Genomic DNA, 24,988 nt, shown 5'->3' with positions numbered 1-24,988 from the left:
AAAAAAAAAAAAAAGAAAAGAAAAAGAAACAGAAAGGAAGAAAGGAAGGTGAAAACGCTTGGAATGATTGGTCTGTCGTTTCTTGCGTGCATATGTGGAAAACTAAGCTAATTCCTTTTTACAGTATATTGGTACGTCTGAATATATTCGAAGGAATATACTGCGAGTTGCTATGAGTAAAAAATATATTCGACACATTGCTAAAAATATATATATGATATAATACATTAATATAACATATATAATTATTAATATAACATTTATAACATAATATATTAATATAACATATATAACATATAATAAATATTATTACATATATGATTATTTATTGTAATAATGAATATATTACATATATAATTGTCTGATAAACATATCAGAATTGTTGTAAGCGGATTTCAATGGGAATTCATAACTTTAGAATGTGATTTAAATATATGGATAGGAATATAATTTAAAAAATGATAGAAAACAATCTTTTTGCAATCTAGATGTTTTACATATTTTTTCATACTTTGCGATTTTACATTTTCCACTTCCTTACAAAACAGACTATTCTCACTTCTGTAAACGTGGTTCCATTTTACAGGAGTTTTATCGACGTAATAAAAATACGTTCTTAATCAAACACTTGTAGTCCATACAGATGGAAATGAATTGTATGGCTCTATTTAAGAACTTCAAAGTGATTTTTAGTTTATTACGCAGATGAAACATTGTCGTTGTATATGACACAGATAAATTTTCCGTTAACAAAAATGTTTTCATGAAATTATTACAAATACCTCGAAAATCGTGCGGAACGTTACGTGAAATATACATTGTTTATACAGTGAAGAGTATACAGTGAAAAATTGTCGATAATTCAAACTGATATAACTTCGTGAAAAGAAATATCATTCGGTCCTTCAGTTCAAAGCGCGAAACCTCTATTTTTTAACCGTGAGTTCGTTCTTTCTCGAAGATGAGTCTAAAAGTCCTTGCATTCCCATCCGCTGCGTCATATAAAAATATTTTACAATTAGAACCAAATGAAACGCTGCGATTTTGAAAACGTAGGCTTGATTTCATTTTAAAATAACTGTAACGTTTTTATAATGTTTCGATATTCAATGTTTAAATATTAATGGGAGTGTATACAAAGTATACTGAAAAGTCTTTACCACACTTACAGAGTTATAACATTATTACAACACACAATCGACAAAACAAATTTCTTTCGAGTTCTATTTTATTTTTTTGTTTGTTTCAGTGACGTTCATAAAACATGCATAAACATCCGCTTCCTAAATAATAAGCACAGTACACGATAAAACCGTGAAATTCTTTCCTTTTTTCTTAGGAGATCTCCGTCTTAGAAGATTAATAAGAGTTTACCATTCACGTAAGATAAAGGATGGAAGATAAATGGTCTGTCTCTCCTCTCTCTCTCTCTCTCTCTCTCTCTCTCTCTCTCTCTCTTTTCTCGGGTCCTTGATAGATAAGAATGTCGCTCAGGTGGTCTAGTGGGGTCGCGTGTATTAGTCGCACGCGTGACAGAAGTGGGCCGCGAGCGAGCGGTTAACAAAGAGCATTGCTGGCTCGAAGAAACGGAGGATGGCACTTGCCGGGGGGGAGGAACTGAAAGCCCGTTTGCATAAAACCCCCATTTACTTTGTGGGATTTCGGTGCACGCGCGCTCCCGCGACGTGACAAATTTTCGATATGCATACTTCCATTTGGACGTCCATCTCTCGCGGCTAAGAGGACAGTCGCGCGTTTCCCTCTGATCTCTGCGTGGCCGTTTCTATGAAAGCGGGGTCCAAAGCTTCCGGCTAAAGTGCATTGTTTCTGCTTTTGATTCGTTATTGATATACTCCTTTCTCTTTCTCTTTCTTCTTTTTTTTTCTTCTCTCTTTTTCTTTTCTTGTTTATTCGATCGACGAAAAACACAAAGCGTGTTGATGTTTCGCAGCTTTGTTTTTTTTCGCTTTCGAGCGTTTCTTTTAAAGTGAAACAACAATAAACGGTAGAGACGGAGAAACTGTTGGGAGGAATGCAATTTTTTGATTAATGACACGTTAAATAATTAACGCGTTAATTTGTGTATCATTGAGTGAAATAATTCGCGTTCATATAAACTTTGGCTTGTTTTTTTTATACGTAACAATAAATCAATTAAAATGATAAAAATCAATTCGTAAGACATGGCTCCCCATTTATTAAATATAAATATAATATAATATATATATATAATAATATAAAATAATATGATATATATATAATAAATAATATAATATAAGATATATAAAAAATATATATAATAATATAAAATGATATGATATATAATAAATAATATAATATAAGATATATAAAAAGTATATACAGTAATATAAAATAATATGAAATATATATATAATAAATAATATAATATAAGATATATAAAAAATATATTAACAATATAAAATTATATATATATAATAAATAATATAATATAAGATATATAAAAAATATATTAACAATATAAAATTATATATATATATAATATATATAATATAATATAAGATATATAAAAAATATATTAATAATATAAAATTATATATATAATATATATAGTATAATATAAAATATATATATAATATAAAAGGGATCAGTAATCTTAATCCCTTCGCTGTTATAAATGAAATATCTCGTCCTCATGAACAATATTGTACGATCAGACATAATATTTTGTCGATAGCACTTCATGAACGAGTCTGCGACGCGAGATATCTCATCTATAACAACAAAGTTTAATAATAACATAACGTTACAACGATAGTTCAATAACGTTAATTTTTGTAACAATATAAATTACTGTTATAGTTATCTGTGGCCCCACAATACCACTTAAAGGTTAACTCTTGGACGAGACATCTTACGATCGTTTGTACCTTTCTCGCTGATAACTATTATTATATTTCTTAATTCCTTATTGGCTAAATCTATCTAATCTATCCAATGAATAAACGTCCGCAAATAGACAAACGAACATTACTCATATGAAAAATTAATGTCTATCTCTCTTCACGTTGAAATACATAGTACGATAATAGAAATACATAGTAATTCCTGGGCTTGTGGGAAACCCAGAGAATTTCTCACAAAAACTTTTTCTCCCTTTCCTACAATCCGTATGATATTACATTCCCTGTATTCAATGACTGTTGAAAGTGATTTATGGTCCCAAAATATCATCTTAATGAGAATCGTCGTTACCACGATATCTTAACCGAAGAATTTATTAAATGTCAAACAGACAAATTGTAAATAATAAAGAGAGAAATCATCTTTTCATTAACTGAGACGACAAAGAAGAAAATATGATGTTTTCTTATCCGGAAAAGATGTCTCGAAGTACAAAAAGAATGGTACTTTAATGGCTAAAAATAATATGATTTTTAAATATTGAAATAAACAATACATGCAATCCAATATCATAAACGGATTGTTTTATCGTCTGAAAATTTCATTAATCGAGCATTTTCACCTCCTATTAATTCGGATATGGACTTATTGATAATATTTCAAATAAACAATTTCAATTTCACATGATAAAATCCGACATATCAATATAAAAAGTAAATAGAGATTGTGATCATTAATTCATCGTTGATTCGCATATTTTAGGAACGTTCGTGTATATATTTAATCAGAGCATTAACATATCGCGCATTTGCCGCAATAATGATATAAAATCAAAGTAGTGCAGTTTTTGAGTTCTTATAGAAAAATAAAAAAACACCGCTTACTAATTCCACTGGGTACTTTCAAAGTTCACGTGAATTTTACTTGTTGTTCGTTTTCATGAGTTTAATGTTCATTTTAATCTTTTATAGAGACGAAATTTCGCCTAAGTTATTTCGAAATTTTTTCAGTGAATATTTAGCAGTTATTAAGTATTTTCATATTAAAAATTTTCATCTTGCACTCGGGTAATCAAAATTTGCATATTTCGGATAACAATCAGTGTTCCAACAGTCGAAGTTTCACTATAAATACTATGACAATTTACAGAATTTTCGAGAAGAAGAGTATCTTTAACTTAATCCACCCGCTGCGTGACGTGAAAACATTTTAAAATAAAACGAACGATACATTTTGAAAACTAGAGGCTTCGAGCTTTGAAAGTTTATTATTACACGATTTTTTTTTCACGAAATTACAACGATTTCAATATTTGGGCCGAATTTTTGGGTGTTCGATTATTAATATGCGTCACTGTAAACGCTGTATGCGTACGCAAAAAGTACGAAGTGTATTGTTCGGATACTAGAACGTCTCGATGATGGAACGTTCGGATAATGTTCCGAAAATCGAGGTTCTACTCTAACAGTGTGATAAACTAACTAAACCTTGGACGTTAATAGATTAACCCTTCTGGTTTCCAAGAATCGATATATCGACTTCGCGTTTTTTGTCTTATTTTAATACCTCGAACATTTTGTTCACATTTGAATATTTTGAATATTATGTCTGTTTTATGTACGGATGAGATTTTTACACGTTTTGTTTCTACGACAATGCTTGTTGGTTTCGGACGATATATATATATATATATATATATATATATATATATATATAAGCTGTATATTAAAAAAATTAAAATTAAAATTAAACATAATTTATATTTAAATTAATTATTATTATATTATATTTATATTTAAATTAATTAATATGGAATATAATTTATTAATATAATTTAGAAATAAAATATAAAATATATAATTAATATTATATTAGAATATATAAAAAAATTAAAATTAATATTTAACAATATATATATATATATATATATATAATATATATAAATATATATGTTAATTTAAAAAATTAATATTATATTAGAATATATAAAAAAATTAAAATTAATATTAAAAAATATATATATAAAAGAATTATTAATTTTATATAATTATATAAAATTAATATTGAAAATATATATATATAATAAAATTATTAATTTTATATAATTATATACAAATACAATTGAAAAAATATAGATATATATTAAAAAACTGTATATTAAAAAAATTAAAATTAATATTTAAAAAATATATATATATAATATATATAAATATATATATATAATTAAAAAAATTAATATTATATTAGAATATTTAAAAAAATTAAAATTAATATTAAAAATATATATATATATTTTTTACAAAATTTCGTTTTTGTCGAAAAGCAGTCAGTGTGTCAGTGACAATATAATATTTTATGTTCGAATATTAATACCAGTAACTGTAAATACCTCTACGGGCCATACGATACTGAAAAAGAAAGTTCAGATAATCGAACTTCTATTGTAATTGATGTAATCTCTGTAACCGCGATAGTGATAAGAAAGAAGAAGAAAATTGAAACCAGTTATTTTGCTCCAGCGTTAAGTTGGAGGGATGAAGAATTACTTCTAAAATCAGAGTGTAAGAACTGGATCGAGGTTAGGTTTCATCCATAGCAAAGTTTCCCTCTGGAGAGACCAAATACATGCTCGTTTGGAAAGTCGGCGCCACATGGGTCATAGTGCAAGCGCTTATGATGTCGGCCGTCTGACGACGCCGCGCCTGTAGACCATTTAGCGACCTCGATGGAACTTGTACTTGAACTCTTCGATCTTACGCTTCCTCTGGAGCCTCTCTGCTGTGAAATTGCATTTTCTTACGCAACGCTGCCGAAAAATATACTTGCACGAGTGAAGGATAAGACGGCAGAATAACTTTGTCCTTATTATATATTATTGTATTACGGTATAAAATATCTTCATTGGGAAAGAGAGAAGAAACAAACTTTTTCTCTTTTTACACTTTTGATATCTTGATATGATGTTTTCGTGATATTAAATTGCGTGTGTAGAAAATTGTCAGTTTATTTCAATATTTAAGAATCCTACATATTTTTCGACTAACCTTTTTTTTTTTAGCATACATTCTTCGCACAGTGTAAAGTTTTTCTCTCGAACGTTTTTTTGTATCGTTGATAGTTTGATAAATATCCGAGTGGGACACTTTATACAGGGAAAATAATAAATTAAAATGATCAAACGTCCAAAAGTTTGACATCAAACGAGGAGTATAGACAAATTTAAAATCCAATTTTTAAACTGAATAGCAAGAACGATAGTCAGAATTCATTCGTTAAAATAATCAAACGTCTAAAAGTTTAATATCAAACGAGGAGCACGTAACAAATTTAAAATACATTCATTTTTAAACGTATTAAAGATTTGATATATTTATTCAATACATTGCAATATATTATCCTTTTTGAACCTAATTATTTATTATTAATTATTAATTATTATATTATTATAATTATATAATTATATAATGTAGTATTATTACATTATTATAATATATAATATTATAATATTATAGTATATTATTATATTATTAATTATTATATTAATTATTATATTATTAATTATATTTATTAATAATTATTAATTATTTTAAGCATCTCAGATTATTTGTACGACACTCCAATACGGATTAAACGTTATTCAGTTTTAACAATTATTGAAAAAAATAGTCTCGAGGTCCTCGATTATGCGTAAATAAATAAACATCCTTTAAAATATCGTTTAAACTTTCGTGAAAACTGATAGTTAGGAGTGGAAAGCCACCGAGGGAAACAATTTTGGGCAAAGGAGAGTGCTAAGAATCGAGTGCGAGTGGAACTAGTAGACGAAACGTAGGGCTGGCCGGGACAGCGAGGTAAGAAATGAAAAAAAAAAAAAAAAAAAAAAAAAAAAAAAAAAAAGAAAAAGTGGCGGGAGAGCTCTCGAATTTAAAGCACTGGGAGCACAGCCACGCTTGTTAGAGTTCCGTGAAATTAAGTCCGCTTAACGAGTAACGTAGTCGGAGGGGGGGTTGGAATTTAACGAGCCCCCGAGCTGGCGCAACGTCGACCCGGTGAATTTTCGCAGCCGCTGCCTTCTGGCGTCCTTCTGTTTCTCTCGGTAAAAAAGTAAAAGTGAAATCGTCCTAAATGGCAGCCGGCTGGGCCGCGTTTGGTCGTCGAGTTAAATCGTACGAAACGGGACGCGAAACGTGGATGGATGCCGGTGGATGTTGGAGGAAAAGCTCCGTGGGAACGAAAAACGAGAAAGAAATAGATGAAGGCGTCAAGAGAGAGAAAGAGAGAGAGAGAGAGAGAGAGAGAGAGAGAGAGAGAGAGAGTGTTGATTTATCATTAACTGAAAGTCACATAGCGACGAAATTGTTTTAGGACCGATTCATAAACGCGACAAGGGGCAAACAGGTTCAGGCGCATTTTTCAGATTTCTTATATGCAGGAAATATTATTTTTTTTGAATATGATTAGAAACATATTCTAATATTTCAACGTTGAATAAACATGCTTAATCCTTTAATTAAACAGTTTCGTTACGATAGAAGATATAGGTATTTTGTTATTATACAGAGTGTCCTTAAATTAAAGTTAAAACTTGCGAAACAAGTCGACAAGCTCAAGAATCTAGTAAATATCTAGTTTAGCGACTTTTTCCAATTTTTGGCTTTCGACATTCTGTCTTTTTCTTTAAATCAAACATAAATAAGAAGAAACGCTAGAACAACATATGGAACCATCCGGAATAAAAGGAAAAAAAGAACATAGCGAAATAGCGAAAAATTGTGGAAACTACTTAAGTTGGAAATTTACTCAAAAATCAAGAAATGACAGAGTAGCGTAAAACAAAAACCAATAAGCTGTTTAAATTGCCTGGCGGCTCCCGTCTCGTTCGCTTCCTGATAACGGGAGGATTTTACACAAAACTATTTTCATTAGGAAAAGACAACTTTGACAGTGTTGAGAGACATCTTGATGTCAGTACGATATCGATCGATCACCAAGGAACCCCGTGCTTCGCGACTGGAACAAAGTTTTACTGGAAATTTTTCAGGGCACGGGACGTTCGGCTCTGATCAACTTATTAATACTTTTATCGTCTGGCTGTCGCGATCAAAATTCACTGAGAGATTAAAGGAGCGCTCGATGGTAAAAGAGGCTTCTTCGAAACTTGCCTCGGGCAAAGTCCTTCGTCTTTCGTCGTCGACGACGTTCGCCGTTTGTACGAACTCTTGCCCTCCGAGAGAACTTCGAATGCGTCTAGTTTCCGTACAGAAATGAACAGAGAGGTCGGGACGCTGGTGTGTAGCGCTTGCGTGCTCGACGATCGTTTGTTTCTTTTCTTTCCTCTCGATCGGGGTACCATGTACACACTACGTAACGTTTCAATTAGTTTGCCGTAGTTTCCCAGCTCGAAACTTGCTGGTTCAACCTACTTTTTCAGTTTTTTCTCTCTCTCTCTCTTTTTTTTGTGTGTGTAGAATTTATATGTGGTTGACATCGAAATTAGAATGCAGGACTCGTGGAAATATTTTAAACGTGTGTTGTTTGGAACAATTCTTACATTGTAATAATTTATTGCTAAAATATTGTATCTAAATTGTGTCTAATTGTAGAATTTTAGTAATGAATTTAGACTATTAAAATTTTGCACTTGAAACCATGCGAAGTAGCGTAAATTTTAAGTTACAGTGATATAAACTTGGAAAGAATCATTTTATTTGAATGATTCTTTTCTTTTTACTATTGATTATATTTTTCTAACACGTGACAACGTTTAAATTATTAACAACGTTACGTTTATTACTCACATGTTTCCAATCTCGAGAAACATAATTTCCTTCCGCCATTTTAGTTACGACTGCCTTCGTTTTCGAAAGTAACTTCGTTTATTCTTCTTACGTTTAACTTTTATTCTAACTGTAAGTGTCTGTTCACAGTAACAGTTCGTTGTAATCATTAGCAATTATAAAAAGGGAAGTTCTAGATAGATTTAACCCATTGATCTGGCAGTTTTACATTAGTAATTATCTAGGTTATGCATATAGGGTATACTTTAATCACTGACAGTTCTGATATTAAAAGAAACAACAATTTCACTTCAAACACAAAAGAGAAATGCACGGTACATTTCGATTTTTTCAGAGCATATTTTACATTTCAGTTACCGATAATTGTAATATCAAAAGAGATGATTAAAAATCAAAATTCAGAGATAAGAGAAGAACCTATGAAAGGAACATTTCGATTTTTAGAACGTATTTCGCGTTTCAATCATCGACAATTCTAATATTAAAATTATATAATACAAAATGTAATATTAAAAGAGGCAACGAGAAATTATTATCAAAAAGAGATAATAATTTCACTGCAAACGCAAAGGGCAAGAACCCGTTCACAGCACACATTCTGATTTTTTTCAGAAGATATTTTACGTTTTAATTATCGATAATTCCAGTATCAAAAGAAACAGTAATTTCACTTTAGAGATAAGAGAAGTGCCTATGAACGGAACATTTTGATTTTTAAAGCATATTTTATGTTTCAATCATCGATAGTTCCAGCATTAGAATTGAAGAAACACGAGCACAGCATATTTCGATTTTTTCAGAATATATATTTCAATTCTACTTTTTTTAAATCTCTGATAATTGTAGTATTAACCCCTTGCGCTGGCAACTGGTTCGCGGACCATAACGAGTGACCGAATCGTATACAATAATTCGTCGCTTTCTTTTTCTTTTGAACTGGTCGGTATGATATCACTGGATAGAAATTATTACATATCATTTCTTTCGCCTAGATTTAAACATATTTATTAATATATTTATTAAATAATAAATATATTTAAATATATTAAATAATATATTTATAATATATTTAATATAATAAAATAAAATATATTAAAATATAATAAAAATATATTAAATAATATATTTATTGTTTAAGTATATTTAAGTATATTTATTATTATTTAAGTATATTTAAATAAACTTAAAACTGAGAAAATGTTGCAATTTGGGGAAAAAAAATTCTCGACGTGCGTGGTACATCATTCCAGTGCAAGAGGTTAAAACAGTAATTTCACTTCAGGCGGAGAAGAAACATTTTAAATTTTTTTTTACTTTACGTTTCAATCATCGACAGTTCTAACGTTAAAGGAAATATTTTACTTCAGTAGCTAGAAAAAGACCCACGAACGGAACGTAACTTATGTCCGGAAGGTCTAGTGGTCCGGTTACACGTTTGCCCGGACATCGAAAACCGAAAGCCCGTTTGACGACGTCGAAAAATCGTGAGAATCGAGTCGCGTTGCGTGTCGCGAAATTGATGGAGAAGCAGTTTCCCGGGTCGACGATTTGCTCGATCGATAAACCACTCCAGCGATCCTCTCCGTCTTCCTTCGAATCTCACCGACGCACTAATACCAAGATTGTTTATGCGAACTTCAGAAACCAGGAGGTTGGAGCCGGACGTTTCTTCTCCGAGAGACGGTGGCTCAGGGGGAGAAGTTTGAAGATGCTCGAGGAAACGATGGGCGAAACTAGGATCACTCTCGGCGAAGTGGCATTGACGTACGAAGGCGATCGGATAATTTCAGCATCGCCGTTATCCAAGAGTCGTCGCGTATCTAAGAATCGTCTCAGGACTGCCTTGAACAAAATGTAAATAGAAGACGTTTCCGGAAACGGAAATCTGAAACAATCTACAAAACAGAGGGCCTAAGTCGAAGTCCTAATCGACCTAAGATTTTTCTACTACGGTGTGCCTGAAGGGACAAGCGGCAACCTCTCATAATACTTCTTCCGGGCAAGCTGACAAACGCGTAGAGAGGCTCGTAGAAACTGTCCCCAAATGTCGACAAATCGACTTTAAAGACACGCTAGTCCGACTAGTGACGACACTCGCGAAAGTGACGAAGAAACGAAGCATAAAATGCTTGGATCTTCGAGCGAACAGCAGCAGGTAGCATCACGCGGCTAGAGTAGAGTTAGCGTCTAAAGACGGCTAAAATGAGCCAGCCTCTCGTTCAGATGCTGGTCCTGCTGGTATCGCTGCACCAGCTGTCGGTGGTGAGCCAGTCGAAGGCGCACAGCGAGCGGGAAGCGGTGCTGATCCCCGGCGATATTGTTCTCGGTGGTCTGTTTCCAGTACACGAGAAGGGCGGCGCCTCTTGCGGGCCGAACGTCTACAATCGAGGCGTCCAGCGTCTCGAGGCGATGTTGTTCGCCGTGGACCAGATCAACAGGGACAAGAAGATACTACCGGGCATCACGCTCGGCGTGCACATCCTTGACACCTGTGGCAGGGACACGTACGCGCTCAACCAGAGCCTCCACTTCGTCCGGGCGTCCCTGTCCAATTTGGACATCACGGTGCTCGAGTGCGCGGACAAGTCGGTGCCGAGGGTGAAGAAGACGGTCAGCGCCGGGCCGATCTTCGGCGTGATCGGCGGTTCCTACAGCTCGGTGTCGTTGCAGGTGGCGAATTTACTCAGGCTGTTTCACATACCGCAGATCTCGCCCGCCTCCACCGCCAAAGCGCTCAGCGACAAGACTAGGTGAGTCCTCGACATTCTCTTTCTCTCTTCTTTTCTTTCTTTCTCTCGTAAGGAATTTAATCTTTACGCTATTCTTACTAAAATTTTATTATATAATTCTATTATTTGATTATTTAATTACAGAATTATTTATTTTAATATTATTCTAAAAGTTTTCTTCACTTTACAAATCTTCCCTTTCAAACGCACGTTTTGTGTCGGTATTAATTATCAGAGAAGCCTATATGTGTATAATACACATATACACACCTTAATACAAAAAAATATATATATATATTTTTTGTGTTAAGGTATAATATATTATTATTATTATATAATGTTTATATTAAAAGGTATAATATACCTTATATTATTATATAATATACCTTAAAGATATAATATAATAAAATAAAGGTATAAGGTATAATATATTATTATTATTATATAATATTTATATTAATATTATTAAAATTATTATATAATATTATTATATTATATTATATTATTATTATATAATATAATATTATTATATTAATATACATATTTTGTATAACATATTATTATTATTTTAATAATATAATAATATAAATATTAATATGGTATTATTTTGTAAAGGTAAATATACATATTACTAATATATAATATTATTATATTATACAAAATAATACCATATTAATATATATATATAATAGTGTCTCCTTTTGATAATTAAATTATTGTAATTATTAAATTATCAAGAAAACAATTATGACTACTATCACAATTAAATTATGAAGAAACGTTCGACCTCTCTTCACCAGATTCGACTATTTCGCGAGGACGGTGCCCCCGGACACGTTCCAGTCGATCGCGCTGGTCGACGTGGTGAAGAGCGCGAATTGGTCGTACGTCTCGACGGTCTACTCCGAGGGCAGCTACGGGGAATACGGTATCGAGGTGTTCACCAGGGAAGCCACCGAGCGGAACGTGTGCATCGCGGCGGCGGTGAAAGTGCCCAGCGCCGCGGACGACCGAGTGTTCGACGACATCATCCAAAGGCTGAGTAAGAAGCCGAACGCGAGGGCCGTGATCCTGTTCACCCGCGCGGAGGACGCCCGAGGGATCCTGGAGGCTGCCAGAAGGTGCAACATGAGCCAGCCGTTTCAGTGGCTGGCGAGTGACGGCTGGGGCCGTCAGATCAAGCTCGTCGAGGGCCTCGAGGACGAGGCGGAAGGCGCGATCACGGTGGAGCTCCAGTCGGAGAACATACCGGGCTTCGACGAGTACATGGCCTCGTTGACGCCGGAGTCCAATCGTCGTAACCCTTGGTTCAGCGAGTACTGGGAGGAAGCGTTCGGCTGCGTCCTCAGGAAAAACGTCGTCGGTAAAAACAGCACCGTGTGCCCGGCGAAGCTCAGACTGACACCGGAGACTGGATACGAGCAGGAGTCGAAGGTCCAATTCGTGGTGGACGCGGTGTACGCGTTCGCTCTGGCGCTGCACAATCTTCAGAGGGACGTGTGCACGAAAACCGAAGGCCTCTGCCCAACGATGGCCAACTACGACCGTGGCATGTTCTACAGGAACTACCTGCTGAACGTGTCCTTCACAGGTGAGTCTGGCATTACCGGCGTGTACGTACGTACGTACAAAAGCCACCGGCCTCGAAATTCAATATCTCGCGCGACCTCCTATCGCCACCTCCTCGGGGCTCTTCAATGCGTCAGGACGTATACGTGCACGCGTATATTCGGGAATCGCGCTTCCGTCCCTCACCCTCTCCCTATCGGGTAGGTTCCCTATTCCAGTATTCGCGTATTAAATTTCCTCCCCCCCCTCCCCCTTGCCTTTCCCCGCCCTCGCGACGCGGCGAGCAATAAACGCGCGATTCGCGCCAAGCTTTATAACGCGGGACCGATAATATCGACAAGCCCGGTGAAACGAAGACATTCACACGGAGCCGGTTGCTGAGACCGATATGAAATTTTACGGGCCCTTCCTCGACGCTTCCTCGCCACGGCTGCTTTGAGAACGACGAATACCTTGGCCGGTCACCGGGGGGTGGAGGGTTTTAAGGCTTGTTTTCAACCGGAATATCGCACGTTTTATCGGCGATTCACCGCGAGGAATTTGCTCGCGCAATAGCGGACACGCTTTATCGGGCCGTCGATCGAAACAGCGACCGGAAAGCGCGCCGGATGCAGAGACGAAAGAAAGAAAGTTTTGTCGCGATGAAAAAGTGGAATTGACGAGCGTATTATCAATTTGTCAATACACTGAATACGAAATAATTTAATCTTATCGTATTCTATCATTGAGAGGCTTATAACAAATGCAGTTCGTTTGAATTAAATTTTGACGTTCTAGATGATTAATAAGAAAGGAGATTTATAACATAAATGGCATTTGTATTAAAAAACAACACATCTATAATAAATATAGTTTTTATTAAATTTTGATGTTTTAGATGTAATAAGAAAGGAAATTTATTATATCATAGCATTTATGTTGAAAAAAAACAGCATCTATAATAAATATAGTTTCTATTCAATTTTGATATTTTAAATGATAATAAGAAAAGAAATTTATAACACGATGGCATTTTTATTAAAAAAGCTATAATAAATACTAGTTCTTATTAAATTTTGATAGTTTGGATAAGAAAGGAGATTTATCATATGATAAAAAAAAACAGCATCTATAATAAATACAATTCTTTTGAATGAAATTTTGATGTTCTAGATGATTAATAAGAAAGGAGATTTATAACATAAATGGCATTTGTATTAAAAACTAGCATGTATAATAAATACACTTCTTATTAAATCTTGATATATTGGATGATAATAAAAAAGGAAGTTTATCTAATATCATTTATATTAAAAAAAAACAGCATCTGTAATAAATACAATTCTTTTGAATTAAATTTTAATGTTCTAGATGATTAATAAGAAAGAAGATTTATGACATAAATGGCATTTGTGTTAAAAAACAGCATCTGCAATAAATACAGTTTATATTGAATTTTGATGTTTTAGATGTAATAAGAAAGGAGATTTATTATATCATAGCATTTATGTTGAAAAAAAACAGCATCTATAATAAATATAGTTTTTAGTCAATTTTGATATTTTAAATGATAATAAGAAAAGAAATTTATAACACGATGGCATTTTTATTAAAAAAGCTATAATAAATACAGTTCTTATTAAATTTTGATATTTTAAATAATAAGAAAGGAGATTTATCATAGCATTTATATTAAAAAAAAACAGCATCTATAATAAATACAATTCTTTTGAATTAAATTTTGATGTTCTAGATGATTAATAAGAAAGCAGATTTATAACATAAATGGCATTTGTATTAAAAGACAGCATGTATAATAAATACAGTTCTTATTAAATTTTGATATATTGGATGATAATAAGAAAGGAAGTTTATCATATAATATCATTTATATTTAAAAAAAAGAGCATCTATAATAAATACAGTTCTTTTGAATTAAATAAAATGTTAACAAGAAGTGGGGAATCAAGAATTAGATTAAGTTAGGAATCGGAGGAAAGAAAAAGCTTTGAGAGTTTTCTTTACTCTATTGTATGCTATTCCAGAATCCAAAACACAATTCAGTTATTGTATATTCAATTTATTATCTTTAGTAGATTAACCTACATAAATGAGTAAATAATTATTCGTGCATGTTAATGTATTATAGTGATAGTTGTTCTATGTAAGACGTATATTTCACTCATAAATTCCAAATGATACAAATTCGTTTCTCTGTATATATTCGTTTATTCGTTCATTGAAGATACGTTTTCTATTTTTGTTTATAAAACGCACCTGGAATAAGAAACGATTCACCATAATGTACTGTTCAGATAAAAATGATCCACTATAATACGCTACTACTGGAATACATTATGACAAAAAAAAGATCTCATTCCATTTTCCATTGTAATAACGATCGAAAAACAAACTAGTCATTCGTATGAGAAACACAAGGTTGAAACAAGTTGAAAGGGTGAAAAATTACAATAACTTAAGAATATTGGACATTGCAAATGTTAATTAAAAAAAAGAGGATAACACGAGTTAGAATGTTGGATATTACAAATGTCAATTGAAAAAAGAGGGTAACACGAGTTAGAATGTTGAACATTGCAAATGTTAATTAAAAAAAGAGGATAACATAAGTTAGAACCACTTTCGTTACGACTCTAAATTTAGAGAGAGATTTAGAGATTTAGAGAGAGAGCTCGATCGAAATATCAAATTCGAGCCTTTGATAAAGGCATTGTTGCAAACAGAATGATACAGAATGACACCAGTACTCGAGAACGAGTTCACGTGGAAACATAAGCGTCACTTGCCAACTTTTTAAAAAGAAATTGGCACAAATGTGATTTTCGAAAAATTATTTGACACATATTTTTTGAACTGACGTAAATTACCCTCATTTGGCACAAATATAGTTTTCAAAATGTTGAAGGGATGAAAACCCTCTAAACCCTCAAAGTTGAGAGTCCAGAACATATTTCGTCAAACATCTCGGAAATTACTGTTCACACAGTTTCCGCGATAAATTGATGAAATTGTTGCTTTTTTCACTTTTCTAAATAACTAATAATTATGATATCAAAAGAAACAGCAATTGTGTGCCTCGCTTCAGGATAGAAACATTTAGAAGAAACCTACGAGGCATTTTTAATTTCTTAAGTGCTTCACGTTTCAATCATTCAAATTGATGAAATTGTTTTTTTTTTTTTTTTTTTTTCAACGACGAATTTATCATTTCGCGAAAAGACCATTCGTTCGAACAATATATTTAAAAAAAAAAGAAAAAACCATCAAAGACCATCTCGTGTGTCTCTCCTCGTAAGTTTTTCTCCAGTAATCACCAGACATCTTCAATCTATCCTTTAGCCGCACGAAAGCTTCCGTGGATTCCGTGGAAGGGCCAGGTTGAACCATTCCAGGCATTTCCCCGGAGGCCGATGCATTCCTAGATCGTACACGAAAGGAATGAATACGCCGCGCGCCCGTTCGTTCCGGCCTCGTGCCTCAATGCAGATTTTCCCCGACATGCACGGACGAAACGAATTTTCGGCGTGACCAGTGAAAACACGAACTACGGTGGAACGACGGGTGGAGGAGGAGGAGGAGGGAGAGAGGGTTGATTCGAGCTGGTTCGCATTCGGAATTGATAAAAGCGCCGCGATCGCTCGCTTCGTCGGGACGAAGTACGAATGACATTCAATCAGAGCTGGGCGTAACGTAATCTGATTAATGATCGTGATTAATCTGCAATGCAGGATATTAATCACGATTGTCGATCGTCAAATAATCAGTGATCATCGCGAGGGAAGTAATCGAGATCGTTTGTAATCGCGATTAATTTAATCATCGTGAAATGATTGATTTAATAATTTAATGATCATGAAAACGACTATATAATTTTGATCGTGATCGTGTCAGCTAATAAATATCGACAGTAGGAATAAATTTATAATTAGGTGGCCGAAGAGGGAATTTTAAGTAGCTCTATCGTTGAAATTTGTTATAGTTTCTAACCACATTGAGAAAGTTTGTGACAGACTTTGTGAAACGTCGGCTGTTTATTAGAAACAGAACTTTCGCTTTTAAGTAACGAGAAACATTCTTCTTACAGAATAAATTATTTATGTTAATTACGAACAATTTAACGAAAACGTTTCTTCTTTCTGTGTCGATAGTTGGTAAAGGGAGAATACGACGACCAATTGACCTCAAACATTTTCATTGCAAATATAAAAATCACGAGAGCTGGAGTCTGTTCGAACGAAAATTATAATGAAAAGCAAACTGAAAGAATTGTTCGAGGTCGACGAAATAATAAGCACACTTGTATTTCTAAGAATTCGTAGTCAACTGTTGTGGACTAAATTAGTCTTTGTTTGCTTAATTGCCCTAATTGTGACTGAATGATATATAATTTTATTAATGTGTGTGGAATGAATTACGAGCCACGTTCAGTTTAGAGTTCTGATCTCTACATATGCAGATCCATTAACAAATCAAAAACCAATGTAGAAATGAAAGCTAAGAAGGGGATTGAAGAAAGAGGGAACCCGTTCGAGGTCATCGAAACGGCACACGAGCGAATTGTTAAGAATTCGCGGTCAAGAAACTTACTGATATTGGATTTGGACTAAATTCGTTTTCCCTTCTTTGTCTATTTAAAAATAGAGGTATAATATAATCGTTCTAGTCAATTAGAACTTGCGGTTTTGCGGTTTCGGTGAAAATTGAAATCTTTCAAGAAAGAACAACTAAATGAAAATAAAAAGATTAATACAAAAAGGAATATTACAATGATTTGCAGAATTTTTCAACTTCAATATTTATTCGTGCAATGCAAAGTAAATTGAGAAACAAGTGAAAGATCGCAAGTGTATAAAACATTAATATACACTTGCAAAATTCTTTTATTCGCTAAATTAATATTGAATTTCGCGAAAAGTTGTTGCTTGAAATTTGCAATTTACACCAGACGTATATATTTAAAATAAAATGGAACAGAAATCTGAAAATCGTTCTATGCTCGCGACAATGTTACAAAATATTGGAAATACGCTTTTGAATCCTACATTGTAGGAAAGGGCACAGAGATAAGTTATTTTTTTCATAATGCAATTAACCAAATTTACGACCACGCGTTTTTCTACAACAGTCTGTCCACGCAGGCAATTTATTGTCTGTGACACTTGTACTTCCAGAAATAAATTACGACGATATCTATGAATATTCATACGGCAGGTTCTAACGACGTAACGCGCTAAGTGAATTTTCAAAAATCGAAGAAACGAGTAATTCATTTCTCCGCGAAGTGACGGCTTCCGTTACAATTAATCATCGTGCTGTCATTCCAAAATAAAGGAAAAGAAGTAAAACAGGGACGAATATTACAATGGACTAAATTTCACCGCGATTTCGTGATTTTTCGCTAGCGTGCGCTCGTGACTCTTGGGTGACAGACAGGCACACGAGAGAAATGAGAAAAACAAGTACAGAAAACAGAGTGCATATATATATAGAGAGAGAGAGAGAGAGAGAGAAATTGGTAACGTGAAAACGAGCAGAAGAGAGAAAGAGACAGACTGAAAAGGAAAAAGTAGGAGGAGGTAGTATCACAGGAGGATCGTGCTGTATCGATCCTAAATGTACAGTCCAAGGCCACTGTTTTCTTTTTTTCTTCCCTTCTCTCATTTATCAAACCGATGCGTGACGAAGGTTTATGTTAAAGATGGATCGGATCCCGAAGAGCAAAGTAACTCGCGAGTTATCGCGTCTCGACGTTTCTTTTTCGCTTGCTACACTCTCGTTTATTTATTCGTTCCGAGCCTAAAAATTAATCTCAAAAAATATAGAATAATCAAAATGTAAATGCGTAAAAAAAAGAAATCTATATTTAATAGCATAGTAATCTACGTTTAACACTGGAACTACCAACGATTAAAGTAAAGTAAAATCTTTGACAGAGAAATTAAAGTGTAAGGAAGAAGAAAAAATTTATAATATGGAAGCTTCTATTTATATATTTTATTAAAGATCATTCAAGTCTCTGAAAATATGCTGCTTAAATAAATAGGTAAAATTTCAATGGAAAATTGAATAAATCCATCATTTTGAATACTTTGGTAGTTTTAATGTTAATCGCTGATATTTTGATAATCGATAGATTGCGAATTTTTGTGCACTCAAAAATATTTATGAACATAATTGAAGAAACAGAAATTTGTTTCATCCATTAAGTATTATATATAAATACTCTGGTTTGGATATTTATATATTCGTGCGCGTTTGCGTCCTCAAATTTCCCATAGTTGCGTAAAAATCCACAGTTTAATAATCAGGTTCCATGTAATAATTTTTATTTTAATCTCACGTTTGAAGTACGTTGATCAGTATTTCTTATTATTGTATTATTTCGTTCGATTTCCTGGCTAAAAAGTTAATTGAATTCCAGAACAGTATAAGTCCGTGATTATTGAAATAAACCGATAATTTTTCTGATCTCTCATTTCGATACATTTAATTTAATACGAGGCAAGTGGAGTTATTTTATTATCTGAAAATTTCATTAACCAAATACTTTCGTCTCCTCATTGATTCGGATACGAGAGATTCTTGAATATGAAAAGTTCAATTTTCTGATTAAAAAGTCAATTGTGATTTGAAGAACAATGTAAGTCCAATGATTTTATTTTAATTATAAGAGAATATATATATGTATATGTATTAAAATAAAAATTAATTATAAGAAAATATATATATAATATAGATGATATATAATATATATAATATATATATATATTCTCTTATAATTAAAATAGAATCATTGGACTTGCATTGTTCTTGAAATCACAACTGATTTTTTAATCAGAAAATTAAACTTTTCATGTTCAAGAATCTCTATGTATATATATATATATATATATATAGGTGAACAAGTATGAACGTTCAAATTAGCGTGACACCATTGATTCTGAACTGAGAAGCAAAAAATAACGAATACAGACATAACAAATATCTCTCAATAATTCACAAATACTCCTTTCACGTGTTTTTTTTTTTTTTTTTTTACCACCAAAAACATTGTAAGGACGCAGATTTTATGCATCTTAAAATTTTTATGAGCATCACTAAAGAAATGGAAAAAATTAAAAAAAAAGAAAATTGGTCTCATCATACTATAGATTACAATACACTCTATTTTAGACATTTTATATTTGATATCTATTTCAGACATTTTATATGCATTATGTATCATGTATGTTTGTTCGCAACATTTTCCATGAATACATAAAACTTGCGTCCCAGTGATCACATTGAAATGATATACAGAGACGTTAGGTGATATTCAGGATCAGTGCCGATTCTAACAAGTGGCAAAATTTCTAAAAAATTGTTCACTTTAAAGAATGAAAGACTCGTTTAGACAACTCTAATTTATATAGGTATTTCTCTGACAAGGAGAAGAGAAAGATGAGAATAAGACAGGTCTAAAAAGAAGAGAGCAACAAATGAACATGAAATAAAATGAAAAAATTAGGTTAAGATATTAAGTAGACAAAAGAATAGCATAGTTAAGATAAATATAAGTATAGGATAAAGCAAAATAGGATACAAAATATTATGTAAATATTATAATATGTAAAAGCAAGGATAAATGCAATGCGAATGTGCAATGTAAAACCAAAGTCAATTTCAAGGCCAAAGAGGCTGAAATAAAAATATACTATTACTATAGGTATCTCTCTCTGTCAACTATATAAAATAGAATTGCTGCAAAAATATATTAGCAGCCACTCGCGAATGTGTTCGTGAAATACCATAATAGAGACGGCCAAATATTTTTAGCACGCAGGCGGCTAACAATCCGGAACTGGCCTTTGTCAGGACATGATCGGTTAAATTGGAGTGGCGCTATGAAAACAACGATACACAAAAACTGAAGCTACCTTTTTCTCAGATACACGTTTGCACACGTGCACAATTTGTCAACGCTGATTCATTTGTGTTCTTCAATTTTTCTTTTCTTTCTCTCTCGCGTCATGATCAAATGCGGCGATCGTCGGCGACCGAGTACACGTGCACCGTTCGAACGAAACGGGTATCTCGAATCGAATCGGTCGACGGGGGCGGTGTTATCGATTCGTTCGGTCGACGTGTGCACGTCGGGAGCGATTTCTACGAAATGACCAGGAAATAATGGCCCGGTTTCGGTGACTTCGCACGCTTTAGATCGATCCGACGAGCTCTCACGCCACGGACGACCGGATGAATCGGAGATTACGCGACCCGTGCCGCAAAATGGATCGGAAGAAATTGTATTTTTCTGTCCCCCATTTTACCCTTTTCTCTGACCCCCTTATTACTCTCTTTCTCTCTCTTCTTTTTTTTTTTTTTTTTTTGAACGTGCACTATCGTGCCTAAACCATCGAACTTATCCTTATTGTCAGTCTGCGGATTTTTATGCATTTATAATTACACAAAATACGTACGACACGAAAAATATCCAAAGTGTAATATACCTTTGTCTAACGTGTGTAATACATTTTATCTCGTATATTATCGTACGTACAATTATCTTTTTTTATCGAAATTCTACTTTTTAAATTTATGTTTTCAAAAATATGAATTTATCTAAAGATCCACAGACTAATTATAAACATCAGCAACTGTAAAAATCTGTTTAATAAAGTCGATATTAACCTGTTAAAGACCATTAAATTGCATCAAGGCAACGTTTCATTTACGACTTTTCCGAAATCAGTTAATATCTCAATCAGAGATCTCTATATTTTAATATTCAGGTCGTGAAACGAAATTCTATCTAGATCTTTCACGAGACGTAAAATTTTTTGAAGAACAAAATTCCATCCAGATTCTATAAACGTGCGACAGTGATAAATTATTGTTCGGGCAATAAAAAAAAATCTACGCGGTTATTGATTCGGTTTACGCTGCCCGTTATGAATCCGCTACTGTTTCAGAGATCCTTTTGAACGAAACCGTTCGAACGCTCGTTCGTTTCCGGGATCGACAATGGAGAGCGATGCGATTCAATACGCGTCAAACGTGACTTTGTTCCACGTATATGGTTGATTGTCAATTGCGTTGTTGCGGCGATAATTGAGCCAGGAATATAGGCTAGTTATCAAGGAGAAATATTACCTCGGTTCTGTCGGATCGCCGGAACTTTACGCTGCACGCGCACCAAAGAAACACGCGTGCGGAACGCCACGCTCTGACCTAATCTGATACTCTCTGATATTACAATTTGCCTCGTGACGTTAATGAAGGAATGCATTAGGCATTTTCGTGGCCGATGCCTCCTGTTTTCCACGTAATAAAATTGCGAGAATTACTTCTTTAATTCTCCTTCGCTCGCGGCAACTGGTTCGAATTCGCGGACCATAACGAGTGACCGTACATAATAATTCGCCGCTTTCTTTTTCTTCTGAACTCGTCGGTATGGTATCCGACATTGATAGAAATTACCAAGAAGTGATAAACTTATCGTTTGTTTCGCCTGGGCTACATTTAAATACACTTGAAACTGAGAAATTGTTGATATAACAAAATAACGTTGATAATAAAGAATATTTAATATAATTCAGGAATTAATTTAATTTTATAAAACTTAATTGAGGGAGAGGCAAGGACAACATCTCCTAGGTTAAATAAATTCAACATACATCTTTTTAAAATCGATACATCTGTTTAAAATCGTTTAATGCGTTAAAAGAAATATATGATTTCATTTAAGAAGGGATGATTTTAAGATCTCAGAAACATTTGCTGGCCATAACATATCCTTCTTGATACAGAATATTATTTTTTTTTTAAACAGTAAATAATAGCGTAGCATCTGTTGTGTAAATTTCTTAACTTTTTTCTTTTATAATTTAACGAAACGAAGGTTCATTTTAATATGGCATTGTTTTCTCTCATGATAAAATTATCGTTTGGCTTCTAATATATCAAAGAGGTGACATTTTTTGTACACAGCTCAGAAACTGTAGTTACTGAAACTTCTTAATTTCTTTCTATAATAAATGATAGTTTAACGAAGCAAATGTTCATTTTACTTTGACATGGCATTGTATTATATTATGGTGAATCATTTGGTCTCTAACATGTCAAGAAGGTGACATTTTTGTCCACGGTCCTGCTTCAACGCAATCAGCAACCATAGTTACGTGTATAATTTCTCAAGCTGTCCACGGAATATTGTCCAGCAACGATTCTAAGGCTAGGATCAATGCTCCGCTTAGAAATGGGAATTCTCCCTCTGGTTGCTGGCATTCTGTCATTCATTTACAAAAAGCGTTCTCACTCGATTGTTCGCTCGAATCGATCCTTTCTTTCTTTCTTTCGTTCGCGAGATCTCCGATTTCCGGTGTATTTCCCCGTACGACCCCTCAGCGAAAAAGCTAGGTAGCCGATCTCGCGGAAAAAGCATCACGCGACGAGTTTACACGGCCGCTTTCGCTTCTATATATCGCACCGTTCGTTTCAATTTTAATATATCCAGGCGGACACGATCCCGACAGTACGGCTTTTAATTACCGCTCTTCCGCTTCTCGTAATTGACACACGATTGTGTCTACTCGTCGCCTCTCTGTCCCCTCGCCGTTCCACTCCCTGATAGCCCGATGGAAACGAAAATTATACGCGTATCCTCCCCTTGCGTTTTTAATAGGATATAAAGGTACCAGGGACGCGAGAGCTTTTCCAACCGGCTACCGATTTTTTTTATTAACAGAGAGGAACCTTTTTTCCACTCGATGTTGATCAGCGCTGAAACAGACCGACCCTGTCCTCTCGTCTCGTATATCTTTCATCGTATTAACTCGCGACGATTGCAAGCAGCGCATTCGCGAAGATCGTAGAGATACATTTTGTAACTTGGGATCCTCTATCGTTCGAAATTAAGAATTTCTGATCTTTCTCTGATTGTCAATATAGTGTGAAATTAGGCAGGTTTTGTTTTGCATTCCCAGATTTTGTTCTTTTCGACCAAATGTTATATAATGTATTCTGTACGTCGAAATAAGAAAGAAAAAATGTCATTGGAAACATTATAAAGAAGTTATAACGAAAAGACAGTATGACGAAATGAGCGGTAACGAACATCAACAAATATGAATCATGAATATTGATACAATATATGAATAGATTAGAGATATAAGATGATACGTCATTTAAATAATCATCTTGGCATAATAATAAGTTCATTTACATAATCTTCTGCATGCTAAATAATAACTAAGCTGTCCAGAAGCCAGACGCATCAACTCTATTTTTTGAAAAATAATTACAATAAGTATGTGATTGATGGCCAACTTTTTAGAAACTAAGCAATTTGCTTTTTGGCCAATCTGGCATTTGCAATTTCATGGAAAGGCGTCGTATTAGATTAGTAATAAACTAATATCAAATATCAGTTTTTGTTTTAAAGAAAATCAGTTTTAAACCTCATCGCAAGTTACGACAGTTTCTATTTCTTATTATCACAGTAGAATGAGAATCAATATTCAGACGCGTAAGTACTTGGTTCGTCAATTCAAGAATTGAATTAAAACCATTAAATGTTTTTAATGTTTTGTATATATTATTATATATTATCATTTTTATTCTTCTGTTGTCATATTTTTCATTGTCATTGTTATATATATCATTTTTAATAAAATTGAAGTGTCTGAATTGCATTACATTTTATAATCTAATTATAAATTGTCAAATGAGACGAATACTGCTTATAATTAAATATTGCAACATTACACACGTGCATATTAATAATTTATACACTATTATACATGATATTTTGCTATATTGCCTACTCTTGGTTTGTCAATTCAACAATTGAATTAAAACCATTAAATGTTTTTAATGTTTTGTATATATTATTATATATTATCATTTTTATTCTTCTGTTGTCATATTTTTCATTGTCATTGTTATATATATCATTTTTAATAAAATTGAAGTGTCTGAATTGCATTACATTTTATAATCTAATTATAAATTGTCAAATGAGACGAATAC

At 33.4% G+C, this 24,988-nt stretch overlaps 3 protein-coding genes across 5 annotated transcripts in view; 1 reads left to right on the top strand and 2 right to left on the bottom strand.

Moving 5' to 3' along the window:
• LOC122535267 (protein lap1) overlaps window positions 1-24,988 on the bottom strand; it is an 85,265-nt gene that overhangs the window by 4,022 nt on the left and 56,255 nt on the right. The window lies entirely within an intron of this gene.
• Window positions 1-24,988, bottom strand: part of LOC122535380 (cysteine protease ATG4D) — a 106,795-nt gene that overhangs the window by 37,155 nt on the left and 44,652 nt on the right. The window lies entirely within an intron of this gene.
• Window positions 1-24,988, top strand: part of LOC122535312 (metabotropic glutamate receptor) — a 75,691-nt gene that overhangs the window by 22,060 nt on the left and 28,643 nt on the right. For all 3 annotated transcript variants that reach the window (XM_043666755.1, XM_043666763.1, XM_043666772.1), the window contains exons 2-3: window positions 10,323-11,431; window positions 12,211-13,001. In XM_043666755.1, the coding sequence (XP_043522690.1) occupies window positions 10,884-11,431; window positions 12,211-13,001 (1,339 nt within the window). In that variant the 5' untranslated portion in view covers window positions 10,323-10,883. The remainder of the gene's footprint in view (window positions 1-10,322; window positions 11,432-12,210; window positions 13,002-24,988) is intronic.

The sequence above is a fragment of the Frieseomelitta varia genome, unplaced genomic scaffold (genome assembly GCF_011392965.1).
Source record: "Frieseomelitta varia isolate USP_RPSP 00005682 unplaced genomic scaffold, Fvar_1.2 scaffold_152, whole genome shotgun sequence".
Classification (NCBI taxonomy): domain Eukaryota; kingdom Metazoa; phylum Arthropoda; class Insecta; order Hymenoptera; family Apidae; genus Frieseomelitta; species Frieseomelitta varia.
This window is presented reverse-complemented; position numbering and strand designations above follow the sequence as displayed.